General features: G+C 39.6%; 2 protein-coding genes and 1 pseudogene across 2 annotated transcripts; 2 read left to right on the top strand and 1 right to left on the bottom strand.

Moving 5' to 3' along the window:
* The first annotated feature begins 6,704 nt into the window (after positions 1 to 6,704).
* LOC143634663 (uncharacterized) lies at positions 6,705 to 7,913 on the top strand. Its single transcript, XM_077102682.1, has one exon. It carries the CDS (start codon positions 6,705 to 6,707, stop codon positions 7,911 to 7,913), a length of 1,209 nt encoding a protein of 402 aa, XP_076958797.1.
* Positions 7,914 to 11,789: 3,876 nt separating this feature from the next.
* On the top strand, positions 11,790 to 12,451 carry LOC143634662 (auxin-binding protein ABP20-like; annotated as a pseudogene).
* Positions 12,452 to 21,835: 9,384 nt separating this feature from the next.
* On the bottom strand, positions 21,836 to 22,240 carry LOC143634661 (uncharacterized). Its single transcript, XM_077102681.1, has one exon. The coding sequence runs from the start codon at positions 22,238 to 22,240 to the stop codon at positions 21,836 to 21,838; it is 405 nt and encodes a 134-aa protein (XP_076958796.1).
* Positions 22,241 to 23,537: the final 1,297 nt, after the last annotated feature.

Genomic DNA, 23,537 nt, shown 5'->3' with positions numbered 1-23,537 from the left:
CTTACGTAGTTATAAAATGATAAAGCTATAACATATATCTACTTATAGAGTGTCATCAAGACAAAAAAATACAAAATAACATATATAGCTTGTAGTAACTTTTTTTTACCGACCATTTTATTAAAGTTAGACTTCTCATCCTTAGAGATGGAACTCATGCAAACCTATGCACCATAAAACCAGTTCTCTTACCTTTAGTAACTTAACCATCAAATCCGGTAATTTTTTTGATGAACAAATAACTGAACCCAAACCGAATTAATCAAATGGAGATGAACAATTAAATGATGGTTCGATTTTGATATTTATGTGTGACATACCTGGCTCTTAGATTAATATGTTATTATTTCTATTATTTTTTATAACTCCTAACTGTTCCTTTGTATTTACTCAAAAGAGTTCAACTATATATGGATGGATAATATATATGTATTTAAGTAGATTCACGTGCCTTTTGTTTTTATGCAATCATACTTTTAGAAAAATATTTAGTATATTATTATTTTATAATTTGTACATGATTTTTTTTTCATAAATAAAAAAAATTAGTTTTTCTAGTGAATTTTTAAAACTAATTTACTATTTTAGTGACCTTGTAAACCATTTGAAAGGCTACGTGGCTATGCAAACGCTACACCTTATATGAAAACAAAATGACACATGAAAAAGAATACTTACAAATGTTTATTATAGAAAATGTATTTTATGCAAACTAATGAAGATGAGTACCATTGGGTTAATACATAGCCATATAACGTTGAAGGAATTACCAAAGTGGTAAATTTCTCTTTTGATAACCGAATGGGTAACACGTCAAACAACCAAACAGTCCAACTCTAGCACAAGATAGACATAATCGGTGCGAAAAAATATGACAGTGATTTGGTAAAACTAATGCACCGATGATAGTGGTTCGGTAAAATTGATGCACCGACAAGGGGTTCACGTAGGATAACCAGTAAAAGGATACTAAGTGCTATCCAAGTAAAGGATCACGTTTGAACAACTAGGAACCATCACGTTCGAATTCACAATGGTTTGGTTTTTTTCGATTTCGTGCAAACCCTATCGTTCATTGTTGTTTAAATTAGAAATACTTAAATACACGGAGTCGTGCATGGGCTAAAATTAAAACATCTACTATTTTGCACACAAAAAGTTCATCAAGTAAAATAAAAAATGACATGGCATGATTTAACCCATTTACTTTAAAAATAAATAAACAAAAGAATTGGTCGTTACATGGTGTCCATAAGCTATAAAAAAATTATGGTCTTAGTGGCGCTCAAAAGCTACCGAAATAATATTGGTCGACTCATGCCATCTATTTGTTAAATAGAAAAAAAGTGTCTGACCCAAGACAAATTTATATAATATAACTTTTTTTAACGACCAACTAAGTAACACCGAGTACTTCGTACGCGGCCCCCATTGGCCAAAGGTAGCCCGAGCCGGTCACTAGTCCGGACGGACGAAGCCCCTAGCAGTCCACCTATTGAGGGATTCACCGGATAAAACCCGACCCCCACGCCCGCCAAATGGCACGACAGAGAGGAGCCGGTAAAACCGGTTGAGATCAGGACTCGAACCATGGCAAGCCAGAGTCATCCCTCATTCTCCCATATAAATTAGTGATAGTGAGGTTTAAACCCCCTACCTCTCACTAGTAAAGTGAGTGCTCTACCATTGAGTCACATCCAATTTATATTTATATAATATAACTAGATTAGTAATTTTGTGCATTGTACACATATTTTTTATTAAATAATTATAACCCTTTTAGGTTCTTACATAATTGTTCTTTTTTCTATTTTTAATGGGCAAATGACAACTCATGCACTTTGATCTACTCATAAATTACACTTTTGTATTATTTACAACCACGAGACTTGAATTTACTCCATTCGAGAAAACAAAATCATATCAAACTTTTTAATACAACTAGGCCAAAGGTGATTTGAGTCTTACACAGTTTATAGTTTATTGATGAGTGTTAAAAGCTCCCTTAATTGTGTTGAAATTTTAAGTTGATGAGCTAGGAACCAGAGATATCCTAATCAATGAGATACCATGTAGGAGAACTAGAAACCCCGATCGAGATAGACATTATGCGCGTCTGTGTTGAAAGTAAATATTGCGAGTTAATTGAATGCCCCTCCTTTGGTTGTTGAGATTTTGTTTATAGTGCTTGAGAGTCATTGATGCCTTGATGGTATGTAATACGATGTCGTTCATGGTTATTTTAGTGTTGGGAACGCTTTACTTTCCCAAACAGTGCTCCCTTCTGAGGCTCTTGTTTGCCTGACGTATTATTGGGATGCTTACTTATGCCAGTCTCTTAGGAACTTATATGCTCAACGCTCGGAAAGGTGGAATACGTATGGTGTTGTGTTGGATGCTAACTTTGGGGTTGTAGTATGCTTGTACTACTTGATATGTTTTGATAGTGTTCGTATTCTAGCTAGTGGTCCTATGATTGATCCATACGCCTGATCATTCAGAGTCCTAATATCCGGATCCAACCAGAGCCGGCCATGGCCTATGGCAGGGTGGTCGACGGCCATAGGCCCGAAATTTTTTTTTTTAAAAAATTATGTATTTTTATGAAAAACGATGTGTATATTTAATGTTTAAATTTAATTAAATAACAACTAACTTGGTCTAGTGGCAAAAGGGTATGACTTCCAACCCAAAGGTTGTGGGTTCAAGTCTTATTTGAGGCATGTTTAAGCATATTTGTTATAAAATAGTTTTTTATACAACCTAAATTATAACCAAGGAAGCCAATAAAAAAATTAAATTGTGTAACCCCAACAAAATCCTTTTTTTACTTAAGGCCCAAAATATTTTTCGCCTTCGGCCCAATTTTTTTTGTTCAATTCTCGAAGTCGGCCCTGGATCTAACGCCCGTCATCATGAATTAAAATTTATAAAAAACGATTTAAATATAATAATATATAAACTTTTTAATATGGGTCACGCTTACATTATCTCAACTATTATAAAACTTTATAAAAACTGGTGGGGATGGCCGGTGACTCGAGTTTGCATGGCCCTTTTCTATCTGTTTTTATATACTTTTGTTTTTATGTTTTTGTTTTTAATACATCACAGTGACGGCAACTTTCATGCCTTGTTTTGTTTCTGAATTCGATTACGAATAAATTAATAGTAAGCTTTTTAGTGTCATGGTAGAGAAAGTGGCGTTTTTTATATACCATCTTATTCACCCCAATTAAAACAAAAGATGTTAGTGTTTATATAATCATCCTACTTAAAGTTGATTAATTGCAACACCTATCATGGACTTTCTGTCTTAGCTGTAGGAGATGTCTTTGGTTCGAACATGGGCGTATGCTTCAGGGCTTTTGATCTATTATTTGAAGGCAATGACCAGATTTCTTTAACGACCCAAGTGTTTGGGAAATGGGAATATACACAATATCTTGGTATTTATTTAAAAAATTTGGCAATGTATAAACGTCAAGCGTGTATGATTTGAGTAATTCTTATACTTTAAAATAATCATTCATATGTATTTAATTATGTGAGCAGTTGCTGAACTTAAACATTTAAACAGGGAGAGCCGAAATCATATGTTTATTTTGGGCTTCTGGATTTAAATAGTAAATACACATAATGTTATTCCAAATTAATGAGATATATTTTGGCCAGACACCCTCTTCTCGCCCCAATAAACCTCCGCCCATGTATGTCAAAATTTCGAACGATTTAATAATGTAATCATAAACATAGGGTTTTGTTTAACGTTAATCGTAAATATAGTTATGATAATTGGTTTTCTTACATGTTTATTGAAACAAAATTTAAGATGTTTACTTATTTTTGAACATCTATTCACTCTATTTTTTTTTAACGACAATGGTTTGGTGGTATCAATGTCTCCCCCCATAGGTCATAACACTTATTAAAATCTACTTATCCAAGTTCGATCTTAAAATAGCAGTGTTCTAAATTCTAACTCTTTTAGTGGCATGCATTTATTGAATTCGAACCTAAAATTTCTAAAAAAAACGCCCTACGTAAAAGCCTCTGACCTCCTGGACGAACCTATGATGACCAAAGTCACTCCTTTACTTATTCAACTACTAGACGAGTGCCCGCGCGATGCAGCGGGAAATACAGGCCTTAATAATCACATAAGAGATTTTTGGGTACTCATCGTTCCATTTGAAACCATGGATTAATAATTATTACTTTAAACTCAATTTAGTAGCGAAGTATAAATGAAACCGAAATCTAACCATTGTTAATGGTTTGTTTTTGTTGAGTTTTAATTTTCAACAGTTTGGTTTCAGTTTTTGATGACAAAAAACGGCTTGGCTCACGGCTTAGTTTAAAACCATCAAAACCGGACCACAAACGTCTATACGTAAGATGTTATTTTTTTAACTGAAAACAAAATATGACAATATCATACTCAAATTAAAGAGAATAAGATGCTCGTTTTTATGGTGCAATTTTTTAACAAAATATTAAAGTATGAAAAAGTTATGACCGTTTAAAAATCGTGAGGGAATTTGGGTTAAAAGTGAAATTATAAATAATAATAGTTAAAAGATGGGGGATCAAAGTTATAACCATTCTTTAAATTTTCAAATGTTAATTAAAGTTGAGGGGGCAAGGTTGTAAATAATTTGAAGAATTATAAAAGATATGTTAAACATAGTGTTAGAATGATTACTCTACCCCTCTTTATAGTTGTACCATGTACTTAAGCAATTATAAATTACTTAAAATTAGGTGTCTTAATTTGCTCATGGGTGGTGCATTATATATATATATATATTATAGATATAACTTTATAATTGATGTATTTAAATCAGATATATATAAACAATTCAATGATTAATACTAAACAAACGTTAAGTGCCGTTTTTTATATTTTACACTAGTGCATAACATAATCGAATCCTACAAGAAACATGAAGTGGGCCCTCGTGAATGTATTTGACTTTTAAGACTATTAATTTAACTACAAGCCTAGTCACTATGTACCAATTTTGTCTTGTTGCATCACGCGTGCAATCTCAGCCATTCATTTTTTTATAATGAAACGACGACGCTGCCTACTTGCTACCTTTTGTGTAATTATTAATTACTTTTCAGTCCTCCAATTTTAAGCGATTATGAATAACTTCCTTTAGTATTTTGAGCCCTTTGTTTGCAATTCGGTACACACAATGTTATAAATACCGGTTTCTTATCCGTACCGGATTTGGTTAAAAATGATACAACTGCATGAACCGGGATGCTCAACCGGGTTGAGGTTTAATACATAATTCCATATAAATACAGCTTTAACTCAAAAATAACCTAAAAGTATATTAATAAACATCACACATACACAATGATCGAGTCAAATAGGAATTTTATACTTTGTATACGAATTTAATCAATTACAAAAGATGTAAAGAAACCAACCTGGGATTTGCAAGATACAAAATTGGTTGACTAACAAATCGTCGCTTACTTTGTTACTTGTTTCAGTTTTATCCGTTAGGCCGCAAAAAAATTATCAAAAAATCCCTTGGATTTAAAACGGGTTTGCCAGTTTAAATCATTATTTTTTTTAAACTGCCGGTATGATGTTATAGCAAACCGGCTAAAGATACTGGGCTCTAAATACCCATTGTCTTACCTAAATCCGGTATAACTGGTTCAATCAGATGATGCATACTAGTTTTTATAACATTGGGCACACATATATATATATTTATTTTTTTATTAAAACTTTTATGGATAGGATAACCTCTTTTACCTTTTCTATTTATTTGTACCGTAAATCGTTTTATATCACTTTAAATACATCTTGCAGTATACTCATATATGTTTACATACAGCTAAATTTGAAATTAATAAAAACTGAGTGGTATTAGTTATAATACATATCAGAATATATGACTCGACTTTTGATAAATTTATACCGAAATGTAATTACAAATATAAATACATATTGGTGTCGTATTAAGATTCATATGTATACATTGTTATAGACATTTCATAATAATAATAATAATAATAATACATTTTTAATAAAGAATAAAAAGATAACAAGTCATATCAATAGGGTATGTATTATCTGTTGTGCGTGAATAGATCAACTATTATGAATAATCAGCTTAATAAGAAGCTAAATAAAATTCATATTTTTATTATTGTATTAAATTTTAATAACTATTTAACAAATAAATCAAAAGGCTTGTGGAGCCAGGACTCAATGCTCGAAATCGGCTTGTTTAAGATCCGAGTCCAAGTCAAGGTAAGTTGGCTCATTAACTCGCTTAAACTAGATGACTAAATAATAATACTATAACGAACCAAGCTCAAACTTAAAGTTTCATATCAATATGATAAAAGAATCAAGACGGCTCAACTAAGATTTTATATTGGTCAATTGTGTGCCGCCCTGACTAGGCTTTTAATTAAACAAGCGGAGCCCGAGCCCATCCAAACTCGGCTCGTTTATACCCGCGTGACTAAAATAAAAACTAGTTAAACTTATGTCCTAAAATGAAACCCACCAATCTTTTCCACTACATCACTTTCAACCCATATATTATGTTGTTACCGGTTACCCTCCATTTTTATATATTTTTTAAAACAATTTGCATGTCCCACTTCATCCATCCATTCAACAAATATATTAAACCAATCATGTCTTCAAACTCGATCAAACTTTCATGGAAACCCGGCCAAACTCCACCACCGTAGTCGGCTTCACTCTCCTCCCATCGGAGCTCATCCACTACATAATAATCCGCCTTTCGTTACCCGATATCTTCCACCTTAAGTCCGTCAACAAGTTCATCACGTCCGTGATCACGGACCACCACTTCCTTCATAATTACAATATCCGATCTAGCTCATCAACTTACCTATTCGTTTACAAGAAACGTTGGCACCGTGATCCCGTAGTGGTTCACGGGTTTACCAAGTCATGTAAACGTTGGTTTAACGTTATGATTGGGGATATATTGAATAAAGTTATTCCCCCCGGTGAGGATCTTTATTTCCTCACCGCGTCAGGGAATTTCTTCTTATTCGCTTTGAATTGTAGTCGGGAAGTTGTTTCGGTTAATCCCATGACGAAAAGTGTACGAAAAGTGCCTCATAGCCCGTTGGGCCCACGTGGCACGTCGTCGTGGAGACGGTCCGGGATTAAGTTGCTTGCGGGCCCACCCGGGTCGGGTCACTTTCGGTTTTTGTTTGCGGAGATGGTTGATGATAGGCCCACTTTGTTCGAGTATGATTCTCGAACGAATAAGTGGAAGTCAACGGTCGCTAGTGAGAGCTTTACTAGCGTGGCGAATGGGCCCCATGTTAATAATAATAATGGGGATCGTATATTTTTAAGCGCGTCAAATGGGCCTAGGAGAAGTGTTGTGATTTCGGTCGGGCCGGATACAAATGGGCCCGTGGTTGTACGGCCCGTGTTCTCGGGCGTTGTGGAGGACGGGGAGTTGGCGGTTGGGTTTAGTTGGGGAACCGTGATTAATCGGTTACATATTTATGGCGACGGGTGGATGTTGATCGTTCGGTCCGGGCCCGAAAGTATGGAAGATGTGAATCAAGGAATTAGGGTTGTGAAAGTGGTGGAGTTATGGGGGATGGGCCCAAATGGAAGGCAATGGGCCTTTGTGTCAAGGGTTCCAAATGGGCTAATTGATGAAATTAAGAAGCCTTATAGGGTTATGATGGGTTGTTTGGAGGAAAGAGAAGGGACAATTGGGGCTATTTTGATGTCAAATTTTGAGGGTGTTTGGGACATGATTTGGCTTAGCTTTGACTTAGAAAAGTCAAAGTGGGCTTTTGAACCTCTTCCTGAATTTAAGATGGCTGGTTCAAACATGGCTGGGGTCACCTTTTCTTCTGGGCTCACTATTTGTTAGACCAAACTTATTTGTGAATTTATATTTTTGTTTTATGTTTTTGTATAATATTGTTGGTGACCTTAAAACACACTTGTTGGGTTGTTTGATATTTTGCTTTCAACGATGGGTTGCAAGGCCCAGAGATTGTATGTATCGAGTTTATTAAAACTAAGATTCGTAAAGCTACGAACAAGTTGTTAATTATTTAAGCGAGTTGTTTGGGTTATAGTATGGTTTATTTTTTGTTCTGTATTTACGAAGGCAAATACAATCCAGTTGTTTACTAAGAAATTGAATTGCATATGGGGATCAAGAACGAATTTATATAACATTAAAACGTAGTTAATGAATTTTGGACTGAATAACTGTCAATTCTTTAAAACAGAAAAATATAACGGTTCTGGTTCCGGGTACAGTTCCAGGGAGAAACCCAAAACCTGGTCCCTAACCGTGGGTAGAGTGGGGTCGAATCCATAACTGTAGAGTGGGGTCGAATCCATAACCGTTTTTTTTTCACTTTTAGAAACAAGAGTAGATTTTCCAAAACCGCTGCTTCCAACCAAAGCAATAGTTACAACAAAAGTCAAAGGGGTGTAAAAGGTAAAGTACTAACCAATAACAATCCCCTCAATAAGAAGAAATCAACAAAGATTACTATTCAAAACAACAATCTCATATCGATTCAATATCACAAAGTCGAAGACAATCCATCATGAAAAGAAAAGCCAAAATCCAACACAATAATAGCAAAAATAAACATTCAAAACAAACAATCTTTTTATTCAACCTTAAAATAGAACAAGAACATATAAGCTCCAAAAGTAATTCGCTCTTATAACCCGATCATGTCCTGCATACACGGGAAAACATGACGAGTTTTAGAAAAATATATCAGTAAAAAGTTAAACACACACACATGTGCATCCCTAAACACAAAAAAGAACATAGGTCTTAATAGGGTGTTCAAAAATACTGAATCCGAATTATCCGAAAATTCGGATATCCGAGGATATCCGAATTTTCGGATAATTCGGATTCGGATTCGGAAAATTCAAATTTGCAGTTCGTACTAACACCTACATTTATTAATAGGTTGAAATTAAATTTACGGACTTAATTTTACTTGGGTTGATTTCCTCGACAACTCTCTTTTATAATTCATCGACAAATTGATAGCTGTTTATTTTGAAAATTATAAGCGTCCATACAGATTACTCATTCATTAAATAAAGAGACATGTTTACAATAAAATAACTTAAATAATTGTTAAAAGTAACAAAACTCTTTTACTTGCTTTAATATTACAATAGATTTATTATAACTAATTTATCAATCTGCACATGCACATGCGTATGCATTAAAAACCAAGAGCCATGTAACATTAATAATTTTATGTGTCTCGGATCAACCTCATGTTCTACTGAAATCGTTGCATGATTATGTTATTTGTAAATCAAAACTTCGAATAATTAACGTGTTAGTCGCCGGAAGAAATCAACGACTATATATATACGGTATTAGTACAAGTATCCATCGACAGACCGGTAACAATTACCTCAATAGCCGCGAGACCGACACGGATGCGTTGGAGCGAGAAGTCAGATGGCAAGAAGCAACAGCAACGGTACAAGGCGGCGGTGCGCGGAGGCTGTAGTGGTTGCAAGTAGCGGCGGAACCGAAATATGATGGCTGGTAGGGCGGCGAAGTTGCGGTTTTCCGGCTAATTTGCAAGGCGGCTATGGTGAATATGGTAAACAAAACAGAGATATAGGGTTTTCGAAAGAGAAGAATCAATTATATGATATATAAACGAGTGCTAAACACTCAACTGCCGGTCAAATCGTTCGTATTAGATTAGTTTTACAAATTCAAAGTTCAAGAAAGTTATCCATGAAATAAAATGTAGATAACGTGGGCTTCAAAACCGGTTTCAAGAATTGACAACCTTGGCCCTCCATCTTACTTTTTAGTTTGTTTTTCACATTTACACAGCAAACCTTTTACTTTAGTATTAGTTTTAACTAATCCCTTAGTAAACCTATCATGTAATATTTATATTTAACATGTTCGAATATTCGTCATCAACGTTCTATAGGGTTAACGAGATATTAAGACTCTTAGTATTTGACCAAAAATTCAACGTTTATTATTTTATTGTTTCGATTTTTTTTCGTATATTACATTAATACTATATTTTTGTGAACATTAATTGTCGTTTATAAGTATTAGCTTATATTTTTCGTTAAGATCTATAGGCCTTTTTTTCGGCTCGGCCGAGGTATTTAAATTTTTTGAGACGCCCATGTATACATGGATAGATTGATATTACCATTATATGATCTCCAACACTTGGAGATAAAAATAAAAAGAGAAGATAGATAGTGATCCAATGGATAATTTACTATGGCTTTCACCACTTTTAAACATTACTTAATCATCATGGTGACTGTTTTTAGTATCTTATTATTCTACGCCTTAGTTATAGTCAAATAATTAAAACATACAAATATACAATGTAGCTTATTTATTTAAGCATACAATACTGTTAGAACGCATCAATGTTGATATGAAGCGTAACCTTGAGGATGTATCCAACATTGACGACTCATTTGCTCTATCGTCAACTTAATAAACAAAGATTCACTCAAAGGATGTGTTCGATGCAACTTGGATTAACAAATGGTTGATTCAAAAACGGAGAAGTGGAAGTTTTGTAATCATTACAAACAGTTTCCTTTTTTATTATTCTTTTTCACTTTTTGCTCATGTTATGTTTCTTTACAAAATTTTTATGCATACACATTTATGGATTTTGATTACTAAAGAAACGTTATTAAAATATATATTAAAAATTTAAACTTTAGATTCCTTAAATTTTTAAATCAATGTTAGGTCATTATCGCATTCAAAGAAAATAAACATCGGGTAAGTACCCAATTTTTAAATCAATGTTAGGTCATTATCACGTTCAAAGAAAATAAACATCGGGTAAATACCCGCGTTAAAAAGTTAATTTACTTTCATTTCTTATATACGCCCTTACCGATACCTTTTGCAAATGGTCTAAAAACTTTCTAAATCGATACAATCATCTATCTACGGCGTGTTTGGTGAGCTTTTAAATTTGCTTATATGTTTTTTTGAAAACCTCCAATTTAAAGTTTTTATAAGAGCTTTGTCAAATATATTTTATTTTTCAAAATACAAATAAGTAGGTTTTAGAAACTCACCCAAACATCCACTAGAACATGAAACAAAAGTTTTTATATAATAATAAGAGGTTTAATACATGAATTCAAACAATAAAAGTCTATAAACTAATTATAAAAATGATCATGAGTATTTCATGTTATTAAATAACTTGTAATAGATAATATAAGTTACTTTTAAAATGAAAAAACGTACAAATATCTATAACTATAGTAATCATATATGCTATTACTAGAGTAATTATTATTAATCTAATTCATTTTTTAGTTCAAATTTTTAGGTTATAAAAACCGGCTTGAAAGACGAAACTCCAAACCTATCAATGGGCTGGGTTACAAACGGTTTAGGAAGCGCAAAAAAATAAAAGAAAAGAAAAAAACTGATTTTAGCCACGTTTTAATCAATCAATGTTAGGCTACTATGAGATTCAAAGCAAAAAAAACGTTGGGTACATAGTAAATACCCAGTTTTTAAATCAACGTTTGGTCACTATCAGATTTAATGCAAAAAAACGTTAAAAAGATTTTTTTTTCCTTTCATTTCTTATATGCACACCTAACCCATAATACGTACGTACCTTTTGGTGAGGGGTAAAAATTTTCTATATAATCACACACATTATAACCTCTACCATCATCTTCATTCTATCTCACTTAGAAATAACACGTTGCATTAAAATCAATCATGTTGCTTAATCAATCAACTAGTATTTTTATTGCACTCTCTCTTTTATTTGTGGCCTCCGTCGTGTATGCCTCGGTGCAGGACTTTTGTGTAGCCGATTTGTCATCACCCGAAACCCCTTCTGGATTCCCATGCAAAGATCAACGCGGATTGTACAATACCGCTGCTTTGTACACCGGACTTGGTGTAGCTGGGAACACCAGCAATATCCTCAAGGCCGCGGTCACTCCAGCATTCACGCGCCAGTTTCCTGGCGTGAATGGGCTGGGGATTTCTATGGCTCGGTTGGACCTAGCCGTTGATGGGGTGATCCCGTTTCACACGCACCCTCGTGGCTCAGAACTTTTATTGGTTATTGAAGGAACCGTTTGTGCGGGTTTCATATCGTCCAACTTTTATTGGAACGCTTTAAAAAAGGGGATATCATAGTTTTCCCACAAGGGTTGCTTCATTACGTGAGAAACTGTGGGACGGGGCCCGCGCTTGCGTTCTCTAGCTTCACCAGTTCGGTGCCTGGGGTCACAATTACTGACTACGTTCCGTTTGCTAATGATTTTCCCACTGAAATTGAGGCTGCAACAACTATGCTTGACGCGGCAGAAATTAAGAAACTTAAGGATGTGTTTGGTGGGTCTGGTACTTATGGTCATGGCCCTTATTAATTGTTAATTGCTGATGTACGTTGCTCGCTTGTTTGGTACCAATTAACCATTTTGGTGTTTGGTACTTTGGTGTTTCTCTTTAAGGTAGGTGTGTGGGTGTGTGTGTGGGTGCAAGCTTACGAGTTTGCTTGAATGTAACTTGCTCAAATGCCTAGTAGAATAAAAGAGTGAGTATGTATGCAATTTATCAAATGAAAGCAATAAGCATTTATCCTCAACACCCCCTAAACAATATATTATAAATTTATGATAATGACATTGATAAGCTGAAGAGGTAGGTCCCGCAAAGCCCAGTTGGACCCGCAAGACACACCTTGAAGAGGTACGTCTGCGCAAAGACTAACTGGTCCCGCAGGACCCACCATGCTCAGAGAGCACTCCAACAGGCTAATGACGAATCCAGAAGCACTCGACAACAGCTCAACATGAGCAATGATTGCGAGTATTCGGATGATGAGTGGGAAGAATCTGACAGTGACGCAAACCCTCGTCATAAGACGAAAGGGAAGCGTAAGGAAGCAGACTTCCAGCCGAGAAGAAATTTTGGAGAAACTTTTAAGCCAAGGAACGCAGGTGGAAACCCACGTGACTTCTCCAAAACTTTCAGGCCAACTGTTGCAAATGCGGGAACGTCCAAGTTTGCAAGGGACATTGCGGAAGCAATCGCCCCAAAGAGTGCCAAACAGATGTCCAACATCGGCACTTATGATGGCATATCCGACCCAGACGATCACCTGAACAGATTCATAGCGGGGGCAACCGTCAGCAACAGAACGGAACCCACATGGTGTTATATGTTCCAGATGACGCTGGTCGGAGCGGCCAGGGCGTGGTTTGACCGTCTACCGGTCCACCACATCTATGATTGGGAGGACTTCCAGCACAAGTTCAGCCAGCACTTCAGTCAACAGAGAAAATATACTGAAGAGCAGTGGACGATCCTCAAATGCGTTAGAGAGGAGGATGAACCTTTGCTAGACTTCATCACTCGATTCAACTCAAAGAAGCTGAGTCTGGGCACCATAAGTGAAGATCTCGTTCGCGCCGCTTTCATCCAGGGCACCGAATACCCAGAGCTTATCCGCACATTGACGGGTAAAGATGGCGTGCCATCCACATGGGATGCCATCATGACGGCAGCTAAACGCTTTGCCGAAACGGAGAAGCAACTGGGTAGGAATCTTCCCCAGAGTACAAACCTCTACACGCAAAGGACCAGAGAGAATAATGTCCGCACCGCCCGACAAAACAAGAAGAGGAAGCTTGGTATTTGGCAGTCAAGGGTAAACTTTGACACCTCATCCAGCCCTCGCCCTCTATTAGGCGGAAGGGATAACACGCACTCATCAAGCCGGAATCCTAGATGGACGCCACTCACCAAAAGCGTCACAGAGATATTTGCCACTGAGAAACTCCCATGGCCAAAAGCTCCAATGATCCGACAGCGACATAACGCTGATTAGAGCAAATCCTGTGACTTCCACGGGACAAAGGGCCACACCACCGAGGAGTGTACATCTTTGAAGGATATTGTCGAAACATTCGTCAAAGATGGAAAACTTACACACCTTGTGGCATCAATCAAGAATGGGGGGAGAAATGATAATCGGTACAAGGGCAACGGACGAAAGCCCGTCGACATCAGCATTCACATGGTTCATGGTAACGTCAGAGGAAGAAAACGACGAACGACAGAACCATGTGCGTGGAAGGAAGCTGAAGTGCGCTTCCCGCGAGTGCCAGGAGGGCCCAACAAAGAAGGCCCTATAGTCATCAAAAGCCAGCTGGGACACTACATCACTTCCCGTACTCTTGCTGATAACGGCGCTTCGTCAACAGTCATGTACAGGCAGTTCTTCGACAAGCTAGACGACGAAGACAAAGAACGCCTGGAAACGGTCTACGCCTCGGTGGAAGGGTTCGATGGCAGCACAAACACCCCCCTGAGTATCCTATCTTTCCCCGTCACTCTCACAGACGGGAAATACTCCCGCAAAGAAGACGTGGACTTCGTTGTAATGAGGAAGCCACACCACACATACGACATTCTCTTCGGGAGAGATGGGATGGCAAGATTCAATGCCGTGGTGTCTTCAGTCCACGGCATGATGGGGTGGCCAACAGCTGAGGGTGTAGCGATGATCACCGGTATTCCCCAGGTATGCATCGCATCTGTCTCATATAAACCCAAACCAAAGATGGCTAAACCAACCATTACCGAACCAGAAGAATGGGCCTTCAATGGCAAATACCCTGACCAGGCTGTTACCATTGGTCCAACAATCACCAAGCCCACACGCACCTTACTCAAACGCTTACTACAGAAAAACGCTGACATCTTCGCGTGGACACCAGCTGACATGACTGGTGTACCTCGAAGTAAGGCAGAGCATAAACTCAAGTGTGACCCGGCTTTTACGCCGGTCATACAAAAGCGTCGAGTAATGGGGGCGGAACAGGCTAACGCGTGTAGAACCCAAGTCAAGGAACTCCTAGACGCGGGCATCGTACGCGTTAGTAGATATCAAACATGGGTTGCGAATCCCGTCATGGTACCGAAATCTAACAAACAATGGCGCATGTGCATAGATTTCAAAGACCTAAACAAAGCATGCCCCAAAGATTGTTACCCGTTACCCGAAATTGACCTTAAGGTAGATTCGTTAGCACCGTTTCGCCTTAAATGCGTCCTTGATGCGTATAAGGGATACCATCAAATCCACATGGCCGTTGACGATCAGGACAAAACCGCATTTCGGACGCCCGATGGCACGTTTTGTTACCAAATGATGCCATTCGGACTTAAAAATGCCGGGTCCACATACCAACGCCTGATGGACAAAGAGTTTCATGCCCAAATTGGGAGGAACTTGGAAGTTTACATGGATGACTTGGTCATCAAAAGCCTTGAGCCAGAAGCGATGTTGAAAGACATCGAGGAAACTTTCAACACGCACAGAAAGATAAACATGAAGCTCAACCCGAGCAAGTGTTCTTTTGGAATGGAAGAAGGGAAGTTCTTAGGAGTCATCGTTACCAAAGATGGCTTCAGAGCGAACCCTGAAAAGGTCGAAGCCATTATCAAAATGGAATCACCTACTACCATCAAACAAGCTCAGACACTGAATGGACGACTAGTCGCACTTAACCGCTTTTTGGCAAATCATGCGGATAGGTCGTTCCCATTCGTGTCAGCATTGAGAAAGTGTTTAAAGAAAACGCACTTTCGCTGGACACCAGAAACGGAAGCAGCTTTTCAAGAGATTCGGTCACGCTTGATCGAACTCCCAACGCTCACAGCACCAGAAGCGGGGGAGGAGTTAATCCTATACCTCTCCGCCACAGATAGAGCAACCGGGGCAGTCCTGCTAGTAGAACGAAAAGGCATCCAGATGCCCATCTACTATGTTAGCCGCGTCTTAACAGACGTAGAAACCCGGTACTCTACTTTGGAAAAATTAGTCTTAGCGCTCGTACAGGCTTCACGCAGGCTAAGACGGTATTTCCAAGGGCACCCAATCACCATTCTCACCAACTTCAAACTTGCAAACGTTCTAGGCAAACCCGAGTTGTCAGGACGCCTAACCAAATGGGCAATAGAATTGGGAGAATATGCGATAAAGTACAAGCCAAGACCAGCCATAAAAGGCCAGGTCTTGGCCGACTTTATTGCAGAAGTCCCCGCTTCGCGGGAGAAAGAGTGCCAGGAAAAGGCTCAACCCTCTCCAGCACAGGACATTGATGATGTCTGGCGACTCTACACTGATGGAGCAGCCAACAACGAGGGTTCAGGCGCAGGGTTGAAACTAACCAACCCAGCAGGCCAAGAGTACACTTACGCTATTCGACTGGATTTTCCAAGTACGAATAACGAAGCGGAGTACGAAGCATTCCTGGCCGGGTTGAGAATTGCGCGGAAGATGGGGGTGAAAAACCTGGAAGCCCACGTAGATTCCATGATGGGCGGGGACGAACCCGATGGAACTGGCCTCTTCATGCCAGTCACCATCGTAACAGTTGGCTGCTCGGAGGTGACAGCTGTCCCAACCTCCGAGACAATTGTCTCACCACCACCAGGGTTCCCCGCCGCCCCCTCGCTTTCAGTCTCGGAGTCAGACTGATCTCCTAGGTCGACGGCGGAGGTAACATTCGCCTTGCCCTTCACGGCGGCAGCTTTCTTCTTCCTCACGAAGACAGGCCCATCTGCGGATTCCTCATCAGAAGATGACAAAATTAGAGGAACTCCAGCAGAAGTCTGAGCATGCAGAGGGCGAGGATTAAAGAATCCCTTACCTGGCCGCGTGGCGCTCAATATCTCGTGACCCGGCAGGTAGACCTCCACGAACCTATCCGCCGTTTGCTCCAAAATGGGCAACTCGTTCTCGTCGAGATCACGAGTACCCAGTCGAGCGGGACCACCAGTTTCCCGCAGTTGCAGAAGCGATTGCAAGTTGTTTCCCTCTTAAAATAAAAAGACACAGTTAGAAGAAAAACCCTAAGCCAGCAAAAAAGACGGAGCATACCGTAGGGAGTAGAATTCAAACCGTATTCAAGGATGATAGGTACTTGCGGCGTCCCAGAACCGGCATCCTTCCATACCCGGCTCATCCCGAGCATCACCATCCCAGACTCCGCAAAGCGGTAAACCGGAGTCTGGATCTGGGAGATCTTGGTAAACCATTCCGTCTCCTGGTAGTTGGAGGCGTGAAGGTTAGGGAGTGCTCTCCCGTTCTTGAATGTCATCGCAATGGGGACGACACGGGCAGAGATGTAGAAGAACTCCCGTTTCCAAGACCGAATACTGCGCTCGGTAGTTCAGATCTTCAAACCCTTGATCCGGGTGACCAAGGTATACAAGCCTTGGATGCACCTCCAGGAGTAAAAGGTCATCTGGCGGTCGACACGGGGCTCGATGCCCAGAATGTGGCACACCCATTCAAAATGGCGGACCTTAGCGATCGCCATTGGGTGTACCTCCGTCAAGTGTACACCGTGTTTCTCCAAAACACGGTATACAAACTTCGTTAATGGGAATCTGAGATTCCCATACATGAAGAATGAGGCATAAACCTTTATCTTGCCTTTGCGGGCATCATACACCGTATGGTGAGGCTCTGGAAACTCAGGCTCGTAGGGCTCGAGCATGAACTTCTTGACGATGTAGTGATACAAATCGACAGAAAGAGCACACTGGCACTCGCCAACAGTACTCTTGTCGTCCTTGTCAGACGCGGACATCGGGTTCTCAGAGTATACGTCGGACTATTCGGCAGTAACCTCAGGATCGTGAACGGAAGACATGTTTTAAGGTAGGAAAGAGAACGATTTCAGGAGAATGCTCGACAGAAAAGTTAAGAGTATTCGCCGTAAATCGCTTAGAAGAAGAAGAGTGAAGTGAAGGTGTGAACTGAAATGCACCCTCTCCCCCCTTTATATACTCATCGCAATGAATGCGATGAATTTAATGCGGAAGAGAGAGGAAGCGCAGGTGCAATGAAATGGCGACACGTGGAAAGCGCAAGCTGGCAACAGCTGTCGACAGGACGCGTGCCGTAAAATTCGCGGCCACGCGCCCAGAAACTCGCGCTCACGCGCCTGAAAAAGCGTCTAGAATGACCATATACTGTCACGTCGCCATAACTTCCTGCACATCCTGAACTGTCAGAAGAAACCGTCGGAAGACGCTAACGTCCCTTCAACAGTTTGGACTGTTCTTATCCTTTCACCAACTCTTCGAATTTCAAAAAGATTCAAAAAGATTCAAAAATAAGAGGGAATATACCCCCTCACCTTGGGAAGCAAAAAACCATACGACAAGTGCGGGTACAGTGTCAAGGCGAAACCCTTCACATACTTAGCACTTGCAGGGAATTGAAGCCAAGAAGGATCTTGTGGGCCATGCTTGCGGAAAGGGAAATAACACCTCCGCATGGCGGGAACGTTGACAACTAGATTGTTTGAAACTTCAAGGTGGAATTAGTAGTTTAACATAACTTATCACTATGTCCAAAACTACCAAAACCTCGTGAAGAGTCTATACAAGTGAAGTTCAACGCTCCCGACTTGCGAAGAGGTTAAACACCTACCCGCATCATAACCAAAGATCAGGCAGAAAAGTCGGGAATTTCTGCAAGTGACATTAGGAAAACCGCGGGAAGAATCCCCACAGAAAACCTTAAAAGACAAAAACCTCTTTAAAACCCCTTACTTAAAGTCCAAAAGTTAACCTCATTAACAATTCATGAGAAGAACAATGGACTGGGGGGACTTGAAGAGGTAGGTCCCCGCAAAGCCCAGTTGGACCCGCAAGACACACCTTGAAGAGGTACGTCTGCGCAAAGACTAACTGGTCCCGCAGGACCCACCATGCTCAGAGAGATGAAGACCTTACACGCAGTAAGCCACCTGTTCCCGCAGCTATGGGTACAAGCCAAGAAGGAAGGCTACCCGCACTAACTGTAAGGCTACACGCATAAGGCACTAACTCTTATACTTCAGCAATGTCACCGGAAGAAGGAATGAGCAAGGCGGGAATATTCCCGCCCAAAAGAGACAGTCCGTACGCTTCTGGAATATCTTTTGTACTATACCTGCCAAGGTATGGACAAAATAAACAAGATCTGACCAAAGCAGCCCTTGAACCAATCACAGGGTGATAGCTCACCGACAATAGTACGAGGAGGAGCACGCTCTAGTACAAAACGTCACTATCAGCCGCTGCCTACCCACCAGCTCCCATCATGGCACGTACATAGCCCGTAGTTGGTGGAAAAGGAATAGTATACAGCCGGCCATGTCACTATCAGCCGCTGCCTACCCACCAACTCCCATCGTGGCACGTACATAGCCCGTAGTTGGTGGAAAAGGAATATTATACAGCTGGCCGTACCTGCTTGGAAACCTACCTTCGGCTATAAATACTCCAACACCTTGGAACGGTATCATCATCTTATCTTCTCTAGCTATTTCTCTTAATATACACCTATATTCAGGGCAATCTAGTCTGATTCTCACGCCGGAGGGTGGTCACAAGGAGGAACCCCCCCCCCCCTTCTCAGTGACGAGCTCACGGTGTCTGTTTTGCAGGTCGAGAAGAATAACCATCTTTGCCGGACCTAACCCTCGTGGGAAACATTTACTTAACCCTAAGATTATCCGTAATCTGCCGGGGTCACTTAGTGTTTCTTCATAAGCATTTATCCTCAACACCTCCTAAACAATTTTGTGATCATCATGATTCCTACCTTGGAGCCGTTGTACGAAACAATTATTAGACGATATATATTGAAAATATATTCTAGAAGATATATATTGAAAAAGGAATTGTAATTTAGCATTAAACACCTATAATTTCTTAGACGACCCGGTACCTACCCAAACAATGTCCAATTTAGCATTCCCTACCCCGCCTTCTGTTCCATTTTCTTCCAGCCCACCTACTTCACCTCCATCCGTTCCCCAACAGTTACCCCATACTAATACCCAACCAACTCAAACCCCACCTGCCCAATCTTCAACCACTGCTCCTACACAATCCAACATCTCATCCCAACCCTCCGATGATAATTCTGTTCACCCCATGACCACACGAGCCCGTGCCGGTATCACCAAACCTGTCACCCGACTTAACCTACACACCACTCTCACACCGCCTATATCTCCCATACCCAAGACATACCAAATCGCTCGATCGGATCCTAATTGGCGTGACGCTATGATCAACGAATTTCAGGCTTTACAGGTTAATGATACGTGGGAACTGGTTCCACCTCCGGTTAATTATCCTATTATACGTTGCATATGGTTGTTTCGCCACAAGTTTAAGTCTGATGGGTCTCTTGACCGATATAAGGCCTACCTTATGAAATTTGTGAAAGATTCTGATTTGAATTTTAATGGATAAATCCATACAAAGTGAGAAAAATTATCAATTAGAACCATATAATATTTATAGCCATCCCGACTTATTATTGGTGAGGTCCATAAATCACAATGTCCAATATCAAACGGAGCAAAAGTAATAGAATTGGATTCATAGAATGGTAAACGTTTATGTTTTGAAATTTGACAAGAATGACATAAAGGTAAGTGCAGTTGTTTATTACAAGAAATAGATAAACTAGAACGTAATAAAGATAATATGGGATCGCCCGGGTGACCTAGGCGATTGTGCCATTGATGAGCGTTGGTGTTGATGAAGGCGGATGGAATGACTGGTTCAGTGAATGGATAAAGTTTCCCCGTGCTATCGTGGCGGGAAAGTCGAGCCCCAGTCTTAAAATCCTTCACAGTAAAACCGAAAGGGTCAAATTCCATAGATGTCCAATTATCGATATTAAATTTACGGACAGAAATAAGATTTTTGATAATATGAGGGGTGTACAAAATATTATTTAATTTGTAGGTTTGGTTTTGTATGGGAAAAAGGGTGTTACTGGATCCGTAAATGGGAACGGGATTACCATTACCAACGAATATAAAATTTACAGATAAATTAGACACGTGAGAAGAGTTTTTACCTGGGTCCGATGTGAGATGAGACGAGGCACCTGAGTCCATATGCCAAGGATCCGATGAGTTGTAATATTGTTGACCCATATTGACTTGTCCCATAGCTTGAGCAAGATTGGTTGCATTAGATTCTGAAAAACCTGCAAATTCAAAGTTTGGAGCTGGGTTTAGGCCAGTAGTGGAAGTGGTCGATGGGTTGAACTGGTTCACTGGTTGCTGGGTTGGAGCGGAAGGCGGGCCTGCTGTACCCATCTGTGGAGCACGCTAGTTGGTGGACTTGGGATAGTTGGACCATTGTTGATTGTTATTCCACTGATAAGGATGAACCGGTTGTGTATGGTATGGGCTAGGAGGTGGATTGTAGCCATTGTTGGGTCAACCATGATTGGACCAGATTTGATTCCCTGATGATTGGGAATTCCCGGTTCTGTGTGGGTGGGAATGACTTTGATTTCCCGAGTAGCCACGACCACGACCCCCTTGATTTCGGCCACGACCTCGGTATGAATTGTATCCACGACCGCCTCGACCCGCATTATTATTATTAGAATAAAAACGTGGATTAGTAACTTGATGGGTCCCTGGTTGCATGTGATTTCCAGTTGCTATGAGGGCTGATTGATACCGTTGACGGGCTGCTTGTCGTTTTTGTTCAAGATCGAGTTGCGTGAGAGCTTCATCCCAAGATGGCGTGGACTGGTTAATAATGGCTGCTACAACCTCGTATTCACGAGGTAAACCGTTGACAAGTTGTGTGACGAGACGAGGCTCACTTACCGGTTGATCAACGTCTCCGAGTTGATCAGCCAAGTCCTTCAGTTTTTGGCAATAGTCCTCCATTGACGAGCATGCGGTTAACTGAAGATTGGTAAATTATTGTTCAAGTGCGGCGGCCCGTGCCCGTTTATTATTCAAGTAGATACTTTCAAGTTTGACCCACGCGGCCCGAGCAGTGGTGTTGGCTTCTAATATCCGGTTAAGGATTTTTTCCGTGATCGTGTTATAGATCCATTGGAGAACCAACGAATCTAGTTCGGACCATTCTTCATATGTGTCGGATGTGGGATCCGGAGCTTCGACATTCTCAATGTGTTGAAGAACTTTGTAAGCCTTAGCGTGTAACTTAAATAGTTTCGTCCAAGACGAGTATGTGATGGTGGTTCCGTCTAAAGTTTTGATTTTGGTTTGGATATTTGTAACTGAATAAGCCGGGTGTAGGGGTTTGCTTTTAGCATTGTCGGACGTCTCACCATCTGTTTGCTTGGATTTGTTACCCATGGGTGATCGACCGATCGATCGAAACCAATAAAGAAAGAAAGGGTAGGAAAAAAAAAGGAACAGAGATGGAAAAAGGATCTGAGGTTTGGCTCTATACCATGATAATTTGTATATAATTGCAATTCATCGATCTGTCTGTAATACAAAGAAAACCTCTATATATATAGAGGAAAAATTATACCTATACAAGGAAACTAGAATATTTCATAAACTAATTACAATTCCTTTTTCAATATATATCTTCTAGAATATATTTTCAATATATATCGTCTAATAACAATAACTTCACGAACACGAAGGAGGTTATTCAATACCAAGTGTGACTTGAAAAAGAGCATTTGGTCTGCTATCCACCACTGAAACTGTGTGGCTAGATAATACTACCTTGTAATCCATTGCATGAACTCTTCTTGTTGTACCAATGATGTGCACTAATTCTTGCATCTTCTTGCTCCTTAAATACCGTATGATCAACCTGCATTCCACAAGTAATCTGACCCGCTCATAACGCAGAAAACCGAATTAACCGAACCGAAACCGAATGAACCGAAAAAACCGAACCGAAACATTGACTGAGAGTTAATTTTTTGTTTTTATGAAAAACCGAATTTTTGGTTTGGGTTCGGTTTTTCATTTTTAAAAAACCGAACCGAACCGATTAATAGTGATGAAGATTATGAAGAGTGAGATTAAACTTTGAAGATGAACAAGATAATGAATGAATATTAGAACTAAACTTTTTAGTGTTTTTTGGTTAAGAACTTTGTTGAATTTTAAACTCTATTACTCTAGCAACTTTGTATACGTATGGTTCCACCTAACATGCGTCTAATTTTGTTTTTGTGTTTAATATATTTGTGATACTCTAATACACTCTTACAAACTTAATATTATCATCTTCATTTTTTAATTTTTTTTTTTTGCAATGTCCACACATAATTGAAATAAACCGACTATAACCGAACGGAAACCGAAAAACCGAAAACCGAAAAAATTAATACTTACGAAATGGTGAGCAAGAAAATTGAGAGTAAAGGAATCCTAACCCGACGTCTACCCATATATTACCTCACATGTTTCAGCTTTAGAGTTTATGTTTTCTACAGGAAAGAGCCATAGCTCTAATACCATAACTGTAACACCCCAACCCGGAATAGGCTGACGTGTCATTATTACAGATATCAAATCAATGTCACAGTCCAAAAATATAACAAAAATCAATGCAACCTAAGTCATATTATTAAACCAAAATGAATTAACTTTTAAAAGCTTGATCTTCTTTAGTCTCTCTCTTCAC

Source organism: Bidens hawaiensis, unplaced genomic scaffold (assembly GCF_021521415.1).
Source record: "Bidens hawaiensis isolate Kalapana, Puna unplaced genomic scaffold, B.hawaiensis_p1.1 tig00007139_1, whole genome shotgun sequence".
Classification (NCBI taxonomy): domain Eukaryota; kingdom Viridiplantae; phylum Streptophyta; class Magnoliopsida; order Asterales; family Asteraceae; genus Bidens; species Bidens hawaiensis.
The sequence above is the reverse complement of the archived record's forward strand: the minus strand, read 5'-3'. Positions and strand labels throughout refer to the sequence as shown.

Bases quoted from the DNA above. Each gene is read 5' to 3' on its own strand.
- LOC143634663 (XM_077102682.1), top strand. From the start codon at position 6,705: ATGGAAACCCGGCCAAACTCCACCACCGTAGTCGGCTTCACTCTCCTC.
- LOC143634661 (XM_077102681.1), bottom strand. From the start codon at position 22,240: ATGGGTAACAAATCCAAGCAAACAGATGGTGAGACGTCCGACAATGCT.